General features: G+C 50.8%; 3 protein-coding genes across 3 annotated transcripts in view; 1 reads left to right on the plus strand and 2 right to left on the minus strand.

The window, feature by feature from the left end:
* The window catches only part of ETH_00008645 (uncharacterized protein), a gene marked incomplete at both ends in the record, with an annotated part of 2,829 nt that extends 639 nt beyond the window's left edge, over positions 1 to 2,190 (plus strand). The window contains 7 exons of the mRNA XM_013378542.1: positions 1 to 228; positions 428 to 519; positions 706 to 799; positions 1,003 to 1,077; positions 1,287 to 1,554; positions 1,682 to 1,852; positions 2,006 to 2,190. The exon at positions 1 to 228 is cut by the window's left edge and continues 186 nt beyond it. Coding sequence (XP_013233996.1) covers positions 1 to 228; positions 428 to 519; positions 706 to 799; positions 1,003 to 1,077; positions 1,287 to 1,554; positions 1,682 to 1,852; positions 2,006 to 2,190 — 1,113 coding nt within the window. The remainder of the gene's footprint in view (positions 229 to 427; positions 520 to 705; positions 800 to 1,002; positions 1,078 to 1,286; positions 1,555 to 1,681; positions 1,853 to 2,005) is intronic.
* A 692-nt stretch (positions 2,191 to 2,882) lies between these two features.
* ETH_00008650 (uncharacterized protein) lies at positions 2,883 to 4,493 on the minus strand (the record flags this gene model as incomplete). Its single annotated transcript, XM_013378543.1, has 1 exon — positions 2,883 to 4,493. The coding sequence occupies one exon, from the start codon at positions 4,491 to 4,493 to the stop codon at positions 2,883 to 2,885; it is 1,611 nt and encodes a 536-aa protein (XP_013233997.1).
* A 1,185-nt stretch (positions 4,494 to 5,678) lies between these two features.
* On the minus strand, positions 5,679 to 11,704 carry ETH_00008655 (splicing factor 3B subunit 2, putative; the record flags this gene model as incomplete). Its single annotated transcript, XM_013378544.1, has 9 exons — positions 5,679 to 5,761; positions 5,917 to 6,024; positions 6,293 to 6,794; positions 7,172 to 7,200; positions 7,415 to 7,668; positions 7,956 to 8,146; positions 8,545 to 8,675; positions 9,230 to 9,566; positions 11,069 to 11,704. The coding sequence occupies 9 exons, from the start codon at positions 11,702 to 11,704 to the stop codon at positions 5,679 to 5,681; spliced, it is 2,271 nt and encodes a 756-aa protein (XP_013233998.1).
* Positions 11,705 to 14,939: the final 3,235 nt, after the last annotated feature.

The raw sequence follows: 14,939 nt of genomic DNA on the forward strand, positions 1-14,939 counted from the left end.
AGCGACGAGGGCGACACGGACACAGACACCGATGGGGCCTCCCAGCAGCAGCAGCAGCAGCAGCAGCAGATAGGGGAGGAGCGGCTGCAGCAGCTGCAGCAGCTAGCAGCAGCAAACGAGCTGCAGCTGCAGCACCTCACTGCTGCTGAATCTGCTGCTTTCTTTTCTGCCCTCAAAAGAGGGGAGCTAGCCAAGTACCTCGAACCCTGGAAACCCTGGTGGCTCTCAGTGCGTCTAGGGTTTAGGGTTTAGGGTTTAGGGTTTAGGGTATGAGGGGTCCGACAGTGCCTACGGGGAACCCCCTGAGCCCGGTTGGAGCCCCATTAAGCAAGCTGCACGGCTTAGAGTTTAGGGTTTGGGGTTTCGCGCCTCGCGTTCAGGAATTAGGATTTAGGGTTTAGGGTTTAGGGTTTAGGGTTTGCTGCAGATCGAGCTGCCTACAATGGAGCCGCCGGCGCACATCTGCTGCCGCCCAACTCGCCCAGATCCTCGGCTGGCGATGACTCTGGCGCAAGTGCTGTACGCCCAAACCCTAAACCCTAAAACCTAAACCCTAAACCCTAGACTAGCAGCCCTAGGCAGCTAGCTGGGTCTGCCCGCGAATTACTAGCCTCCCCTCCTGCCTGTGTTAAACCCTTGCACCGGAGGGGTTGTGGCCTGTGGAGATCTAGGGTTTAGGGTTTAGGGTTTAGGGTTTGTGAATAGGTTTGGATACGCTCATTGTATGAGGACCTTCAACGGAGCCACCGAAGACGCAGATGTCCCAGAAGCTGCAGGACACCTTTTGGCGGTTGCAAAAGTCAGTAGGGTTTAGGGTTTAGGGTTTAGGGTTTAGGGTTGGAGCTGCAGGTCACCTTTCAGCGGCTGCACAGAGTCAGTAGGATTTAGGGTTTAGGGTTTAGGGATGAAGATGCAGCGCTGCGGCTGCAAAAGTAAGTAGGGTTTGAAATGGTGGTTTGGGGTTTAGGGTTTAGGGTTTGTGGTTTAGGGCTTGTGGTTTAGGGTTTGGAGTCGCGTGACCCTCCGCCGGCGTCCGCCGTCTCCGCTGTTGACCAAGCGCTGGAGTGGGCTGCACAGGTAAACCCTAAACCCTAAACCCTAGACAGCAAACCCTAGAGGTTTGGAGGCAGAGCATTTTGCGATTGTCGCTGCAGCAGTGTTTGTAGCGGTGGCGGGTTTGGGCGCAAGGCTAGGGTTTAGGGTTTCGGGTTTGCAGCCCCCGCTGGGGTGGGGTTTGGGTGCAAGGCAGGGTTTAGGGTTTAGGGTTTAGGGTTTAGGGTTTGCAGCCCCCGCTGGGGTGTACAGACGCCGAGTTCTCCGAAGTGTGTCTAACTGATGCTGCAAAGCTGCTGGGGGTAAAGGAGTTTGCTGCTAAGGCAGCAGCAGCTGCTGCTGCACTAATAGACAGGTTCAAGGAACTTATGCTGCAGCAGCAGCAGCAGCAGCAAGGCAAGCAGCAGCAGCAGCAGCAGGGGGAGCGGCAGCAGCAAGAGGGAGAGCAGCAAGATAATGACAGCCCACAGGCGCCCAGCAACAAACAACTGGCAAAGCTAGGTTCGAGCAAACCCTAAACCCTAAACCCTAAACCCTGAATACAAGCTGTGAAGGGCCCCGGACTGGCAAGCGCCACGGCGCGCCAACTAACGATTTAGGGTTTAGGGTTTAGGGTTTGTGGCTGCAGCGGTCAAGGCCGAGCTGGTTGTGCGCAAGCTGGGGTTTGTTGCTTCTGCTGCTTATTACCACTGGGAAGAGCTGCTGCAGCAGCGGCAGCAGCTGCAGCAGGCGCTGCAGCAGCGCTGCAGCATGCTGCGGCAGCTGCAGCAGATTAAAAAGATGAGGGAAGAGGCGCAACGTGAGGCCTTCTGCTGCTGCTGTTGCTGCTGCTGCTTCCGCTGCTGCTGCTGCTTCCGCTGCTGCTGCTTCCGCTGCTACTGCTTCTCCGCACACACACGTGCTGCTGCCGTTGCATACACACTGACTGCTGCTGCTGCTGCTGCTGCTGCAGAGGCAGCCCGAGCCTTGGACTCCTGCGGCAGCACTTCACTTGCTGCTGCTTCCAAAAGCCCGCAGTCAGCCAAGCCTGTCATTGTCGTGCCCAGCAGCAGCAGCAGCAGCAGCAGCCGCAGCAAAAACAGCAGCAGCAGCAGCTCCTGCGTGATCGAGGAGAGCTTCAAGCGCGAGGCCGATTAGCTGTGTCGCTGCTACTACAAAAGCAGCAGCAGCTGCTGCTGCTGCTGCAACAGCAGCAGCTGCTGCGGCCGTTTAGCAGCAGCCGTTTTAAACTCAATTAACATAGACGCCCTGTACATTCGTGGCCATAGCAATTCGTCTAGCTAGCTAGCTAGCTATTCAACTGGCTAGCTAGCTAGCTAGCTATTCATCTGGCTAGCTAGCTAGCTAGCTAGCTATTCAGCTGGCCGGCTAGCTAGCTATTCATCTGGCTAGCTAGCTAGCTAGCTGGCTATTCAGCTGGCCGGCTAGCTAGCTAGCTATTCATCTGGCTAGCTAGCTAGCTAGCTAGCTATTCAGCTGGCTAGCTAGCTAGCTAGCTATTCATCTGGCTAGCTGGCTAACTAGCTAGCTATTTAGCTAGCCAGCTAGCTAGCTACTTAGCTGGCTAGCTGGCTAACTGGCTATCCGGCAGGGTAGCTAGCTGGCTAGCTAGCTAGTTAGCCAGCCTGTCAGCGTAGAGCGCCATAGAATCAGCAGCAGCAGGAGCAGAAGCAGCAGCAGCAGAAGCAGCAGCAGCAGCAGCTGTAGCGGTGGAGCTGGCGAGGTCCGTGGCTAGCTGGCACCTGCAGCGCCTCTGTGTCTAGCTAGACAGAGGTGCCTAGGGTTTAGGGTTTATGACGGCTCAGGGTTTAGGGTTTAGGGTTTAGGGTTTAGGAGAGGCAAGCCTCTCGTATCTGCTGCAGCACAAAAGCTGCGTGTCTATCTTCAGCAAGAGAGCGCTGCAGCAGCTCTTGCCACAGCAGCTCTGCTGCTTCCGAGGGCTCTGCTGCTGCTGCTGCGGACTGCTGCTGCTGCTGCGGCTGCTGCTGCTGCGGCAACTCCAGCTGCACAATGGACGCGCATTCTGTGAGGTCCCCTTCCAGGCTGCTGCGGTCAGCTGCTGCTGCTGCTGCAGCATTGAGGCCTGCTGCTCTGTCAGCAGCAGCAGCAGCAGCAGCAGGCCGCTGGTCTGGCACTGTTAAGCCTGTGATGCTGCTGCTGCTGATTTTTGTTATCTTGAAGCGAGTAGCAAGAGACAGCAGCAGCTCTTGCTGATGCAGCTCGTCTAGGTGCTGCTGCTGCTGCTGCTTGAGCTGCTGCAGCAGCTGCTGCAGCTGCCGCGCCTTGTACTCTGTTTTGCTGAGGGCGAAGAGCAGCTCGTGCTTCTGCTGCTGCTGCTGCTGCAGCTGCTGCTTCTTTTCCTGAGTTTGCTGCAGCCGCCGCTGCAGCAGCTCAGTCCCCCCTGCTGCTGCTGCTGCTTCAGTGTGGATAGAGACAAAGCGGCTCTCTGAGGCCTCGTGCTCCTGCTGCGCGCGCTGCTGCTGCTGCTGCTGCAGCTGCAGCTGCTGCTGCCGCTGCTGCTGCTGCTGCTGCAGCAGCGCGGCCGCGCTCCGAATGGCTGCTGTTGAGCGCTGCTCCAAGGCCACGGTTTGCTGCAGCTGCTGCTGCTCGCTGTCCATACACCCGAGCTGCTGCTGCAGCTGCTGCAGCTGCTGCTGCCACTGGTGGCGGAAAGCAGCAGCACTTCTCGGGACGCCATCCACGACTTCATCCTCATATTCCTCTTGCTGCTGCTGCAGTTGCTGCTGCAGCAGTTGTTGTTGGTGTTCCTGTTCTTCTTGCTGCTGCTGCTGCTGCCGCTGCTGCTCTTCTTCCTGCTGCTGCTGCTGCTGCTGCTCTTCTTCCTGCTGCTGCTGCTGCTCCTGGTGCTCTTCTTCCTGTTGTTCTTCCTGCTGCTGCTGCTGCTGCTGCTCCTCTTCCTGCTGCTGCTGCTGCTGCAACTGCAGGTACGGCTGCAGCAATTCATCCTGAGCAGACAAACGCTTGAGAGGCTCTTGCTGCTGTTGTGGCTCTGATGCGTCACTTGCTGCTGATGCTGCTGCTGCTGGAGCTGCAACAGCAGCAGCAGCAGAATCTTTAGGGGCAGAAGAGGCAGAACCTGGGTGCGCCGGTAACGGTGAAATAATACTGGGGGCGATTTGATGCTGCTGCTGCTGCTGCTGCTGCTTCAGGTGGTGCTGCTGGTGATGGTGGTGGTGCTGCTGCTGATGGTGTTGCTGCTGCTGCTGCTGTCGAGTAGAAGCGTTTCCGGCCCTGCTGCGGGCTTCTGCAGCTGCTGCTGTTGCTGCTGCTGCTGCTGCTGCTGCTGAGGCTGTGCGGCTGCGGACGTATGAGGAAGCAGCAGGAATTTTGTTAGGGTGCTGCTGCTGCTGCTGCTGCGTCTCGTTGCTGCTGCCGCTGCCAGACGGCACTGGGCGTTTGGGGCTCCTTACTAGCACCATTGTTAGGGTTTAGGGTTTAGGGTTTAGGGTTTAGCGCGTAGAGCTCGGGGCACGCTGGGCGTTACAGCTGGATTTGAAGGAGCCTCTAAGTGACCCTCATCCTCTATAAGCAATCTAGAACGAGGGTTTAAGGTTTAGGGTTTAGGGTTTAGGGTTTAGGGCTGGCGTCTCAGCCGCCGAATTCTGCCGATGCCGCCAATGTTTTAGAGTATAATGACAAAAAAATGAAGAGCCAAGGGCTTGGAAGCGTCAGGGCTAAGGGTTTAGGGTTTAGGGCCTAGGGTTTAGGGTTTAGGGTTTTGGTGGGGTTGGTGTGTGTCGCCGCCGGGCAATGGGGCTTTCCTGTACCTGCTGTGCAAGTCTCAAATGTTTGGAAATAAAAATAAATTAATTAATTTAATTTAATTTAAAAAGGAGCCAAAGAGCCAAAGAGGAGGCCCTCTCGCTAGGGTTTAGGGTTTAGGGTTTGGGAGGGTCTAGCCTCAGGACAGGCAGCAGCAAAGCTGACCGTCTAGCGCGCCCACGAATTGACTCGAAAAGAGATAAATCCAAAATAAATAAACAAATAGATTAAGTAAATAAATAAATAAACTAAATAAAATGAATAAATAAAATGAGTAAATAGATTACCAGACAAACGAAGGAAGCAGCAGTCGAAGACTCCGCGGCCGCAGCGTCTAGGGTTTGCGCTCTAGGGTTTAGGGTTTGTGCAGCTTTTTTGCATCTTTTTGCGTCTCTCGAGTTCCTCTTTTTGTTTATTTGAGTTAAATAGATTTGTTCGTCTGCAGTTTCTCCCAATTGCCCTTAAACATGCCACTTTCCGCGGTTCTGCGGCCACGGAGCCACCCATCGGCAGAATAAAAAGACCATTTTCGGCGATTTCTTCGCCGATTCGCGTCAAATGCACTTCTGTCTGGGCTCTAGAGTCCCTAGAATTCCCCATTGAGGACAAACAAAAGAGAAAAGGACAAAAGATAAGAAAGAAACTCAAAAGATTCGCCGCCGGCAGCCTCCCCGGGTGTCTGTACGTACACCTGAACCCCGATCAAGTTTTTCCTGTTCTGAATTTTCAGTTTACTTTTCTTTTTTTTGGCTTTTTTACTCCTTTTTATTCAGCATTTGTTCCCCGTTTATACCACAAACAAACAAACAAATAAACAATGAATAAATACATAAATAAAGACCTTAAAACTTGAACTGCTTCTTCCTCTTCGATTTCGCTGCAGCTGCCGATACTCCCCGCAGCTCGTCTCCTTTCCTCTTGCGCTCTGAAACCACAAACCCTAAACCCTAAACCCTAAACCCTAAAACCACGGGGAGGGAGAAATGAGAAAACAACAAGACCCACAACACAAAGAGCTGCGAACCGGCAGCAGCAGAAACAGCAACAGATGCAGCAGCAGAAGCAGCAGCAGCAGCTCACGGTCTGCTGGGTCTATCTGTCCTGCTGCTGCTTTTGCTCTTGCTGCTGCTTCCTCGTGCTGCCGCAGCTGCTGGCGAATCACGTCAGCAGTGAAGGCTCCCTCTTGCTCTGAAAATAAAAAATAAATTTAAAATAAATAAATTAATTAACTGAATCTGGGTTTTAAGAAGCAGCCAACTGTGCTGCTGAAAGCAACTGCAGCAACAGCAACAGCTGCATCAGGAAGCTCAGCAGCAGCAGCAGCAGCAGGTGCAGCAGCAGCAGCGCGTGCAGCAGCAGCAGCAGCGCGTGCAGCAGCAGCAGCAGCGCGTGCAGCAGCACCAGCAGCGCGTGCAGCAGCAGCAGCAGCGCGTGCAGCAGCAGCACGGGGCCTTACCCATTTCGTTGGGGTTGAGGGAGACAGTGACTCCAGCAGGAGTTGCTGCTCCTCCCCGCTGGGCCATGAGGGGCGTGTTGGCGCCACTTGCTGCTGCTGCTGCAGCAGCAGCAGCAGGAGCAAAGGGACTCCTAAGCCCTGCAACAAAAGGGGAGGCCCTGCCGCTGAGGAGTCTGGGCGTGGCGATGCCCGCGGGTGTCTGTACACCTGAGGCGCCTCCCTGCTGCAGCAGCTGCTGCTGCTGCTGCTGCTGCTGCCCCGCCAAAGCCCCCGCGGGAATCCTGTAGGTGTGGCGGACTCCGAAGAGCTGCCCCTGCTGCACTTGTGTCTCCTCAGGTGTCAGTACAGTGTAGGCCTTCGGGCCCGAAGAAGCAACAGAGGAGACACCTCCCCGCTGCTGCTGCTGCAGCTGCTGCAGCTCCAGAGAAGCAGGAGACTCCAGGCCCATGCTCGTCAGGCCCACGCTCGACGTGCCCCCAAACGGCGTCTCTGCTGTCGGCTGCTGCAGCAGCAGCAGCAGCAGCAGCAGCAGCAGCGGGAGTTGTGAATTGTACTTTTTAAGCGGGTTTTGCTGCTTGGCTGCGTGTTAAGGCCTTTGACCAAAAGTGTAAAAGTATAAAGTAAATCAAAAAGAATAAATTAAAAAACTTGAAATGAATTTAAATTAAATTCAATAATCGCCGTTGATGCAGTTCCAAAAAGAGAGAGAGAAAGATGATAAAAAGGAAAAAAAAGTAAAAAGAAAAAGTACAGAAGGACGTAAAAAGGGAAAAGGAAAACTAAAAGGATATAAAGACAAAAAGAAACCAAAAAAGAAAATAAAAAGAAAATAAATAAAAATAAAAATAAAAAAGAAACTCTAAAAAGAAAACCTCTGACCTGCTGCCCCTCTGCTGAGCCTTCTGTCTCTGCAGCAACAGGACAGCAGCACAGCCCAAAATGAGGGTTTAGGGTTTAGGGTTTAGGAGTCAAGTAGCACTGAGGGTGCGTGTCTTGCGTCCAGGGAATCGCCCTAGGGTTTCCGAGGTCTTCAGGTCCCGCTGCTAGGGTTTAGGGTTTGCGGGCAGCGCGGGAAGAGGGCCCAGGGCTTAGGGTTTAGGGTTTAGGGTTTAGGGTTTGTACCGGGCTCCTCCTCTTCGGGGGGCGCCTCCGCGTCGGGGGGCAGCTCTCCCCACAGGCTCTCGGAGGCCTCGAGGTCTTCGTTTTCTGCTTCTCCTTCTTCCAAATCTTCTTCTAATTTAAATAATAATGATCCATTTTCATCGACAGGAGGTCTTCCCCACCCCCCGGGCTGGTAGCCGTACGTACACCCCGCGGGGATGGGCGCGTTCAGCCCCGGAAGCCGCAAACGCGGGTACGCCGGCGGTGGCCCGTACCTGCGCAAACCCTAAACCCTAAACCCTAAACCCTAAACCCTACACGCTGCGGCATGCGAAGCGGTCCACAGGCACCAACCCCGCGAGCCGCTAAGCTCCCAAAACGGGGACCAATACGCACACGCCCACGTGCCACCCTGCCAAACCCTAAACCCTAAACCCTAAACCCTAAACCCTTCCCACACCGCGACCCCTCAACCCCCAAACCCCGGGCCCCGGCCCCGCCGGCAGCCGCCCCCTGGCCACTAAAGCCCTCAAACCCTAAACCCTAAACCCTAAAGGCTGACCTCTGCATGTTGAGCAGCCAGGGGGGCGGCGAGAGGGGCCCCATGCCGAGGGCCTCCTTGAGTCTGTCGGAAAGCTTTCCGGGTTTTATATTTCTTTTTGTTTGCATAAACTCTTTTCCTTCATAATACAAATCCCCCATTTTAGTCAGGGGGGGCTTCACAGCGTGCTTGAAGAAACAGTCGTGCAGCACCTGCAGCCAAAACCCCAAACCCTAAACCCTAAACCCTAAATTAGGGTTTCCCCGACCGCCAGAAAAATGACGCCCAAACGCCCGTCTTGAACCTAAGGTAGAACGAGGGTTTATAAACCCTAAAAAGGCTTTGAAAACTCAGAAAACAGCCCAAAACCCCCAAAATTTGGCACTAATGGACCACGAAAATTGCATTAAAAGACCAACAAATTGGCATTAACAATAAATTGGCACAAATGGATCAAAATGTTGGCATTAAAAGACCAATAAATTGACACAAATGGATCAAAAAGTTGGCATTAAAAGACCAATAAATTGGCACAAATGGATCGAAAAGTTGGCACTAAAATGCGGGCGAAAAAAGGGTACGGGGGAAAAGTCGAAAAAATGGAAATTACCTGATAGTCAATTGTGAGGCGGTTGGCCTTGGGCCGGACTTTTTCGCGCATGCGCTGCCTCATAGTTTTTTGTTTTTCAGCTTCCACTAGAGCTGCTCGGACTTCTGAAATCTTCGTGGCTTCAATGTGGGCTGCATGCGCAAAAAAAGCAATTCATTTAGCTAAAAAACCACTCAATTTCGACCAAAAACAGCAGCAGCAGCAGCAGCAGCAGCAGCGGCAGCAGTGGCGCAAGCGGTAGCACAGGTCCTGCAGCGGTAAGCCACGCAGCTGCAGCAGCTGCAGCAGCAGCAGCAGCGGCAGAGCAGCGACAAAGACTCCCGCACCAAACCCTAGTTAAAACCCTAGTGATCAGCTCTTGGCGTAAACCCTAGCCACAAACCCACGCTCTAAACCCTAGCTCAAACCAATTTCAAACCCCTCAAATCCGCGGGGCAGCTTGATAGGCGTTTCACATTTTTCTGCCTCAAGCCCCAAACCCTCGTCCTAAACCCCCGCTCTAAACCCTCGCGCTAAACCCTCACCGTAAACCCTGAACCCTCACCCTAAACCCCAATTAAAACCCTCGGCTCAACCCCTCGCTGCGAAGCGCCTAAACCCTCGCTAAAGGCGCCTCTGTAGACCCGACTCGGCGCCTGCGTAGACGCCAAACCCTAAACCCTAAACCCTAAACCCTGGGTCTCACGCGGCAGCTTGAAGGGGGGCTTCTCAAACCCCCGCTTCCACTGCAAGTAGCGCCTCTTCTGCGACCAGTGCTGCGGAACTTGCACGACGTTTCGGAGGCCTTTTAGAAAAGCCAAAAAGAAAGGGTCGGCGCCAGTGGTGTCCCAGACTTCGATGCGGTCTGGGCGGGCGGTTTGCTGCTTGAGGCAGCAAACTGAAGGCCGCTGCTGCTGCCGCAGCTTCTTCCGGGTTTCCCGCTTTCCTTTCTTTTCTTCTTCTTCTTCAGACCCCGACTCGAACCCCATCACTTCTTCCCGCGCCGCCTCGCCCTCTTCTTCCTCTTCTTCCTCCGCCTCGGCCTGCAAAGATCCATTTGAATCCAAGTTCAATTTTTCCCAACAGCTCCCCCGTTTTCCGAACTTCTCAGGGCCTGTTGCCGCTCGCTTCGCTCCTTTTAATCATTTATATTCATTTCCAGACAGTTCAATTCATTTCGATTCAAGTTCGACTCAGTTTCGATGCAATTCGGTTCGGTTTCGATTCAGTTCGGTTCAATTCCACTCACCAGATTCAACTTATTCATTTGAATTCAATTTCATTCATTTGAATTCAATTTCACTTATTTTAATTCAATCTCACTCATTTCGACACATTTTGTTCCATTTCGATCCAATTTTAATTATATTTGTTCAGTTTCGTTCACTTCAATTCAGTTTCGTGCATTTCGATTCACTTCCATTCATTTTGACTCAACCCGATTCACTCCGACTCAACTCCGACCATTTTGATATAATTCAATTCAATTCTATCCTTTTAAATTCATTTCTAATACTTTTCATTCATATTTATTCATTTCAATTTATTTTCGCTGCATTTTGCTTCGATTTGAACTCAATTCTAACTTGAATTCAGGTCCACTTCGAGTTGCACTTCAATTCACTTCAACTTTAGTTTCAATTCGTTTCCATTCATTTTAGTGAATTCATTTTATTGAATTCCTTTTAATTTCAATTTAGTTTCAATTAATTTTCATTCAGCTTGTTCTTTTTTAATTCAATTCAAAACGCTCCGAAACTTTCCTCCCAATTCGACAGAAAATGGCTCTGAATTCCAAATAATTCGAATTCATTTGAATCCATTTAAATGAATTAAAACATATTTAAATGAATTCAAGTGGATTTGAATTAGTTCAAAAAACTTATATGGATGCAAGTGGAGAAAAATAAATTCAACTGGGTTTAAGCGGGTTCAAATGAATTAAAGTGGATTCAAAGCGATTTGAATGGAGTCCAGTGAATTTAAGTGCATTTAATTTAATTCAAATAAATTCATGTCAACTTAAGTGAATTGAAGTGGATTTTAATTCAGATAAGTGGATTTAAATGGATTTAAATGGATTAAAATGGGTTTAAATGGATTTAAATGGATTAAAATGGGTTTAAATGGATTGGAATGGATTAAAATTTATACACACTTTTAAAACAAATTAAAACAAATTCAAAACAAATTGGTTGATACTAATTCATCAATTAAAGCCAACATAAACCAGTTCTGTTGCTGCTGCTGGGGCCGCCAACGGAACAAAGGCGCGGAGAGGAACCGAATAAAGCGCGAATTAAATCAAAACTTGCTGCTACAGTTGCTGCTGCCGTTGTGTGCATTCCTCCTTACTAGAGCCACTGCAGCAGCAGCTGCAGCAGCAGCAGCAGCGGCAGCTGCAGTTGCTGCTGCTGGGGCCGCCAACGGAACAAAGGCGCGGAGAGGAACCGAATAAAGCGCGAATTAAATCAAAACTTGATTCATTTCTTATTGTTTTAAATTAATTAAATTAAACAAATAAATTAAATTAATTAAAAGTTACCTGCTCCTCCGGCTGCAGCTGCGAACTGAACTTCTCGAAAACATCCGAGAAGGCTTCAGCCAGTTGCGCAATGAGCCCTTCGGCACCTTCTGCTTCCTTCGCAGGAACAAATTCAATTTCTACATCTTGCTGCTGCTGCTGCTGCTGCTCCTCGTCGCTGTCGGTGTCTTCCTCGCCGTCTTCTTCTTCGCTTTCCGTTTCTGCATCTTGAGGGTTTACCTGCAGCAGCAACTCGAGCTTCTTCTTCAGCTTTTTGTTGCGGCCCACTGGCAGCAGCAGATCGCGCTGTTTGCTGCGCAGCGGCACTGCAGCAAGAAGCTCCGCCTTCTGCCTGCCTGCTGCTGCGCCCTCGTCCTCCGGCTGCTGCTGCTGCTGCTGCTGCCGCTTCTGCTGCTTCTGCCGTTTCCGGCGCAGCAGCTTCACCACGCGCTTCGCCTTCGCCTCGTTCTTTTTCCACAAGTCATGTAGTGGACTCTTTCCATTTGCTGCTGCTGCTGGTGCTGCTGTTTCGGATGCTGCTCCCGCTGCTGCTTCTGCTTCGCCTCCTGCTGCTGCTGCTGCTGCTGCCTCCCTTTCGACTTGCTGCCTCGCCTCGTCGTTCTCCCTGGGGGAGGCAGCCGACTCCGGGGGCGCCATCTTGCTGACGTTTGTACAGCCGCTGCTGCTGCTGCTGTTGTTGCTGCTGCTGCTCCTGCTGCCGATGCTGCTTCCCCTCCTCCTCCGCGTCCTCTGGCTGCGCTCCTACGCCCTGTGCTTTCTGCTGCGTCGGCCTCAATTAGGCTAAAGACACAACACTGCAACTTTGCTGCTGCGGCTGTCTCCGCTGTCGCTGCTGCTGCTGCAGCAATTTGGGAGGCGGCTGCTACTGCTGCTTCCGGGGCTGCTGTTGCTGCTCTTCTTGCATGCGGCTGGACTTCCTCTTCTGTGAGATCTCTGCCCTTTCTGTTTTGCTCTTTAATTTTAAAAAATAAATTTATTTCTATTCTTCCCAGCTTGGAAGGAACACACTTTCCTTAGGCAGTGCAGCAGCAACAACAGCAACTGCAGCAGCACCCGCAACAGCAGTAGCGGCGAGCAGAGCAGCTGCTGGAGGACGCGGTGCTCCAGAGCTGCAGAGAAACAGCCTTCGGAAGTCAAATGCTTTATTGAAAAACAGTTGAAATTAAAATAGGAATAAATTCGAAAGATAAAAAGAGATTTAGAGCTGGTTGCGCAAACATTCGCTGCAGCAACCCCCGGCGCCTGCAGCATCCTACTGTAGACGCCCACCAGTGCATCCATAGGAGTGCAGGGTGTTTTCTTCGAATATTTCAATCCCTAATGAGTTTTATTTTATTGTTTCAATCCAAAATGAGCTTTATTTTAATGTTTTACTCCTTTTATTGCTCAGAGATGAGAACTTCCCAGGCAATCACCGTATAGAGGCGAGCACCATGGAGCTACAGCAAAGTCCCACTACAGCACTACACACGTTTGCGGGTAACGGTCTATACGCTGGCGGCCCCTGGGGGCTCCCTGGGGCCCCCGGGGACCCCTGGGGGCCCCCCAGGGGCCCCTCAATGCTTAGCTGCGGCGATCTGGCTGCCGCTGCGGCCGCTGTCTGCTTCGAGCTGCTGCTGCTGCTGCTGTCTTCTTAGGGCTGCTGCTGCTGCAGCTCAGGCTGAGTGGCTGCGGCTGGGGAGGAATTGCTGCTTTTTGTTTCTGTTTCTGGCCTCAGGCTTTCTGTTAGCAATCTTTTCTGCAGCAGGAAGCTGCAGCAGCCCTTTCTCTACACCTCTTTGGCTTTTAAGAAACAAAAAAATCATATTCCATTTTGTCTATGCAGCAGAAATAGAGTCGCTTTCATGTTGGTAAAGCGCGTCTGGGGGGCAGCAGCACATTCTGCTGCTGCTGCTGCTGCTGCTGCGCAGTATAATTTGGAATTAAGTAAAGTTTACAAATATTGGCTAACTATCTAAAATGAAATAATTTAAATGGGCAAGTGCAGCACACTGACGCCTGCAGCAGCACCGACAGCTGCAGCACCAGAAACGGGTTTTTGTCTTTTGTTTACAGCTGCGCACTTTATCCTGCTGCTGTTGCTGCTACTGCTGTTGCTGATGCTGCTGCTGCTGGCCGGCGGTAACCACACGAGGCCGGCGCTGTGAGGCGAGGTAGCAGCAGCAGCAGCAGCAGCTGCTGCTGCTGCTGCTGCTGCTGGTGCTGGCCTGCGGCCCTGCTGCTCCTTGCTGTCTGCAGCCGGCGATCAGAATGATAAATTAATTAATTGATTTAATTAATTAAAATTAAAAAGAAAGAATAATAAAAGAATTGAGAGCGAGTTAGGAGCTGCCCTAGGAGCCCCGCTTCACCATTTTCTTGCTCTTCTCCATTTTCTTTTATTTCTCTTCTTCATCTATTTATTTATTGAAATGATACCTGCTGCGGAGACAGTCTCCTGTCTCTTTTTTCTTTCTGAAAAGCCCTAAAATAGGCCTGCTGCTGCAGCAGCTGCAGCAGCCCCTGGCTGCTGCTGCTCTGCTGCGCTGCTGCGCTGCTGCGCAGCTACCAAGGGCTGGGGAAATTTTAGAAACTTTGCAGAAGAAGCAATTATTCTTTTTGTTTTTTGGAGCTTCTGAAATCCCACATCTTTATTTATTATTTGCTGCAGCCTTTCAGAATTTAAAAGACCTAAAAATCTTTTTTCTGTCGATTTTATTTCTCTTTTTGCTGCTGCTGCAGCCGCCAGCTTTTGCAGTTCTGCTTGTTTTCAGGCCCAGACGTGTACGTAGATATATATTTTATATTTATATTTATATTTATATTTATATTTATATTTATATTTATATTTATATTAATATGTATATTTATATTTATTAATACCTGCGTAGTTCTTAAAGGCTTTGTGGGGCTCTTTGATACCCACAGAACTCCGGCAAAGAAAGACTCCGCCTTTGCTGAATATTTCTGAAGTAATAATTTAAATAATAATAATAATAACAATAATAATAATAATAATGATATTAATGATTTCTGGAAAATAGTTTTAATACTAATAAGTATGAAGTTCCTTTTTTTGTTATTTTTGCTGTTAAAGAAAGTACTAGTGGGGCCCCGGGCTGACCCCGGGATTCTCTGGGGCTGAGTCCTGGGTAATTTCTTGAGTCTTTTATTAAAAAGATTTATTTAATTAAAAAAGATTTATTTCATTTTAAAAGTCTCTTTTATTTGATTTGAATTAAAAAGTCCCAATTTCAGTCTTTTCGCAATTCTTTAGCAACTCCAGACCTCCTTCTGCTGCTGCTCGCTCACGGGGCCCCACAAAAATAAAATTAACTTCAAACTTTAATGCATGAAGCAGCAAAGCCCCATTTTGGCCCTGGGGGCCCCCCTTATAACTAGGGGGGCCCCCAGGGGGCCCCCGCTTTAGCCTGGGTACAACTCCGGGGGCTGAAGGAACTTGCATTTCAATGAAGTACTTCATTAAAGTTATTTAATTCCAAATATGAACTGTTACTTGTTCTTTTATGTCAAAAAACTGGCTTTTGCTGCTGCATGCATGCATACTTGAAAAGCCCCACAGCTGCGGCCTCAGCAGCAAAGACCAGCGGCCCAGGCGGCCCAGGCGAGGACTACAGCCAGTGACCAGTGGTCTCCCTTAAGGGTTTGCAAACTTGGCACTTTGCCTCAATTTAAAGATATTTGTCTTCAAGTTGGGAACTTTGAGGGGGTCAAATGCAAAGAAATGGGGGCATGGGGGGCCATTTTGCTGCTAAGGAGGGGCCCTGCTGCAGCGCCGTAGCTGGGGATACGGCTAAGGCCCAAGTGCAGCAAAGCCTTTTGTGGCTGCTGCTGATGCGAAGCAGCAGCAGCAGCAGCAGCAACAGCAGCA

This window comes from Eimeria tenella, genomic scaffold, assembly GCF_000499545.2.
Source record: "Eimeria tenella Houghton genomic scaffold, Eth_scaff9, whole genome shotgun sequence".
Classification (NCBI taxonomy): Eukaryota; Apicomplexa; class Conoidasida; order Eucoccidiorida; family Eimeriidae; genus Eimeria; species Eimeria tenella.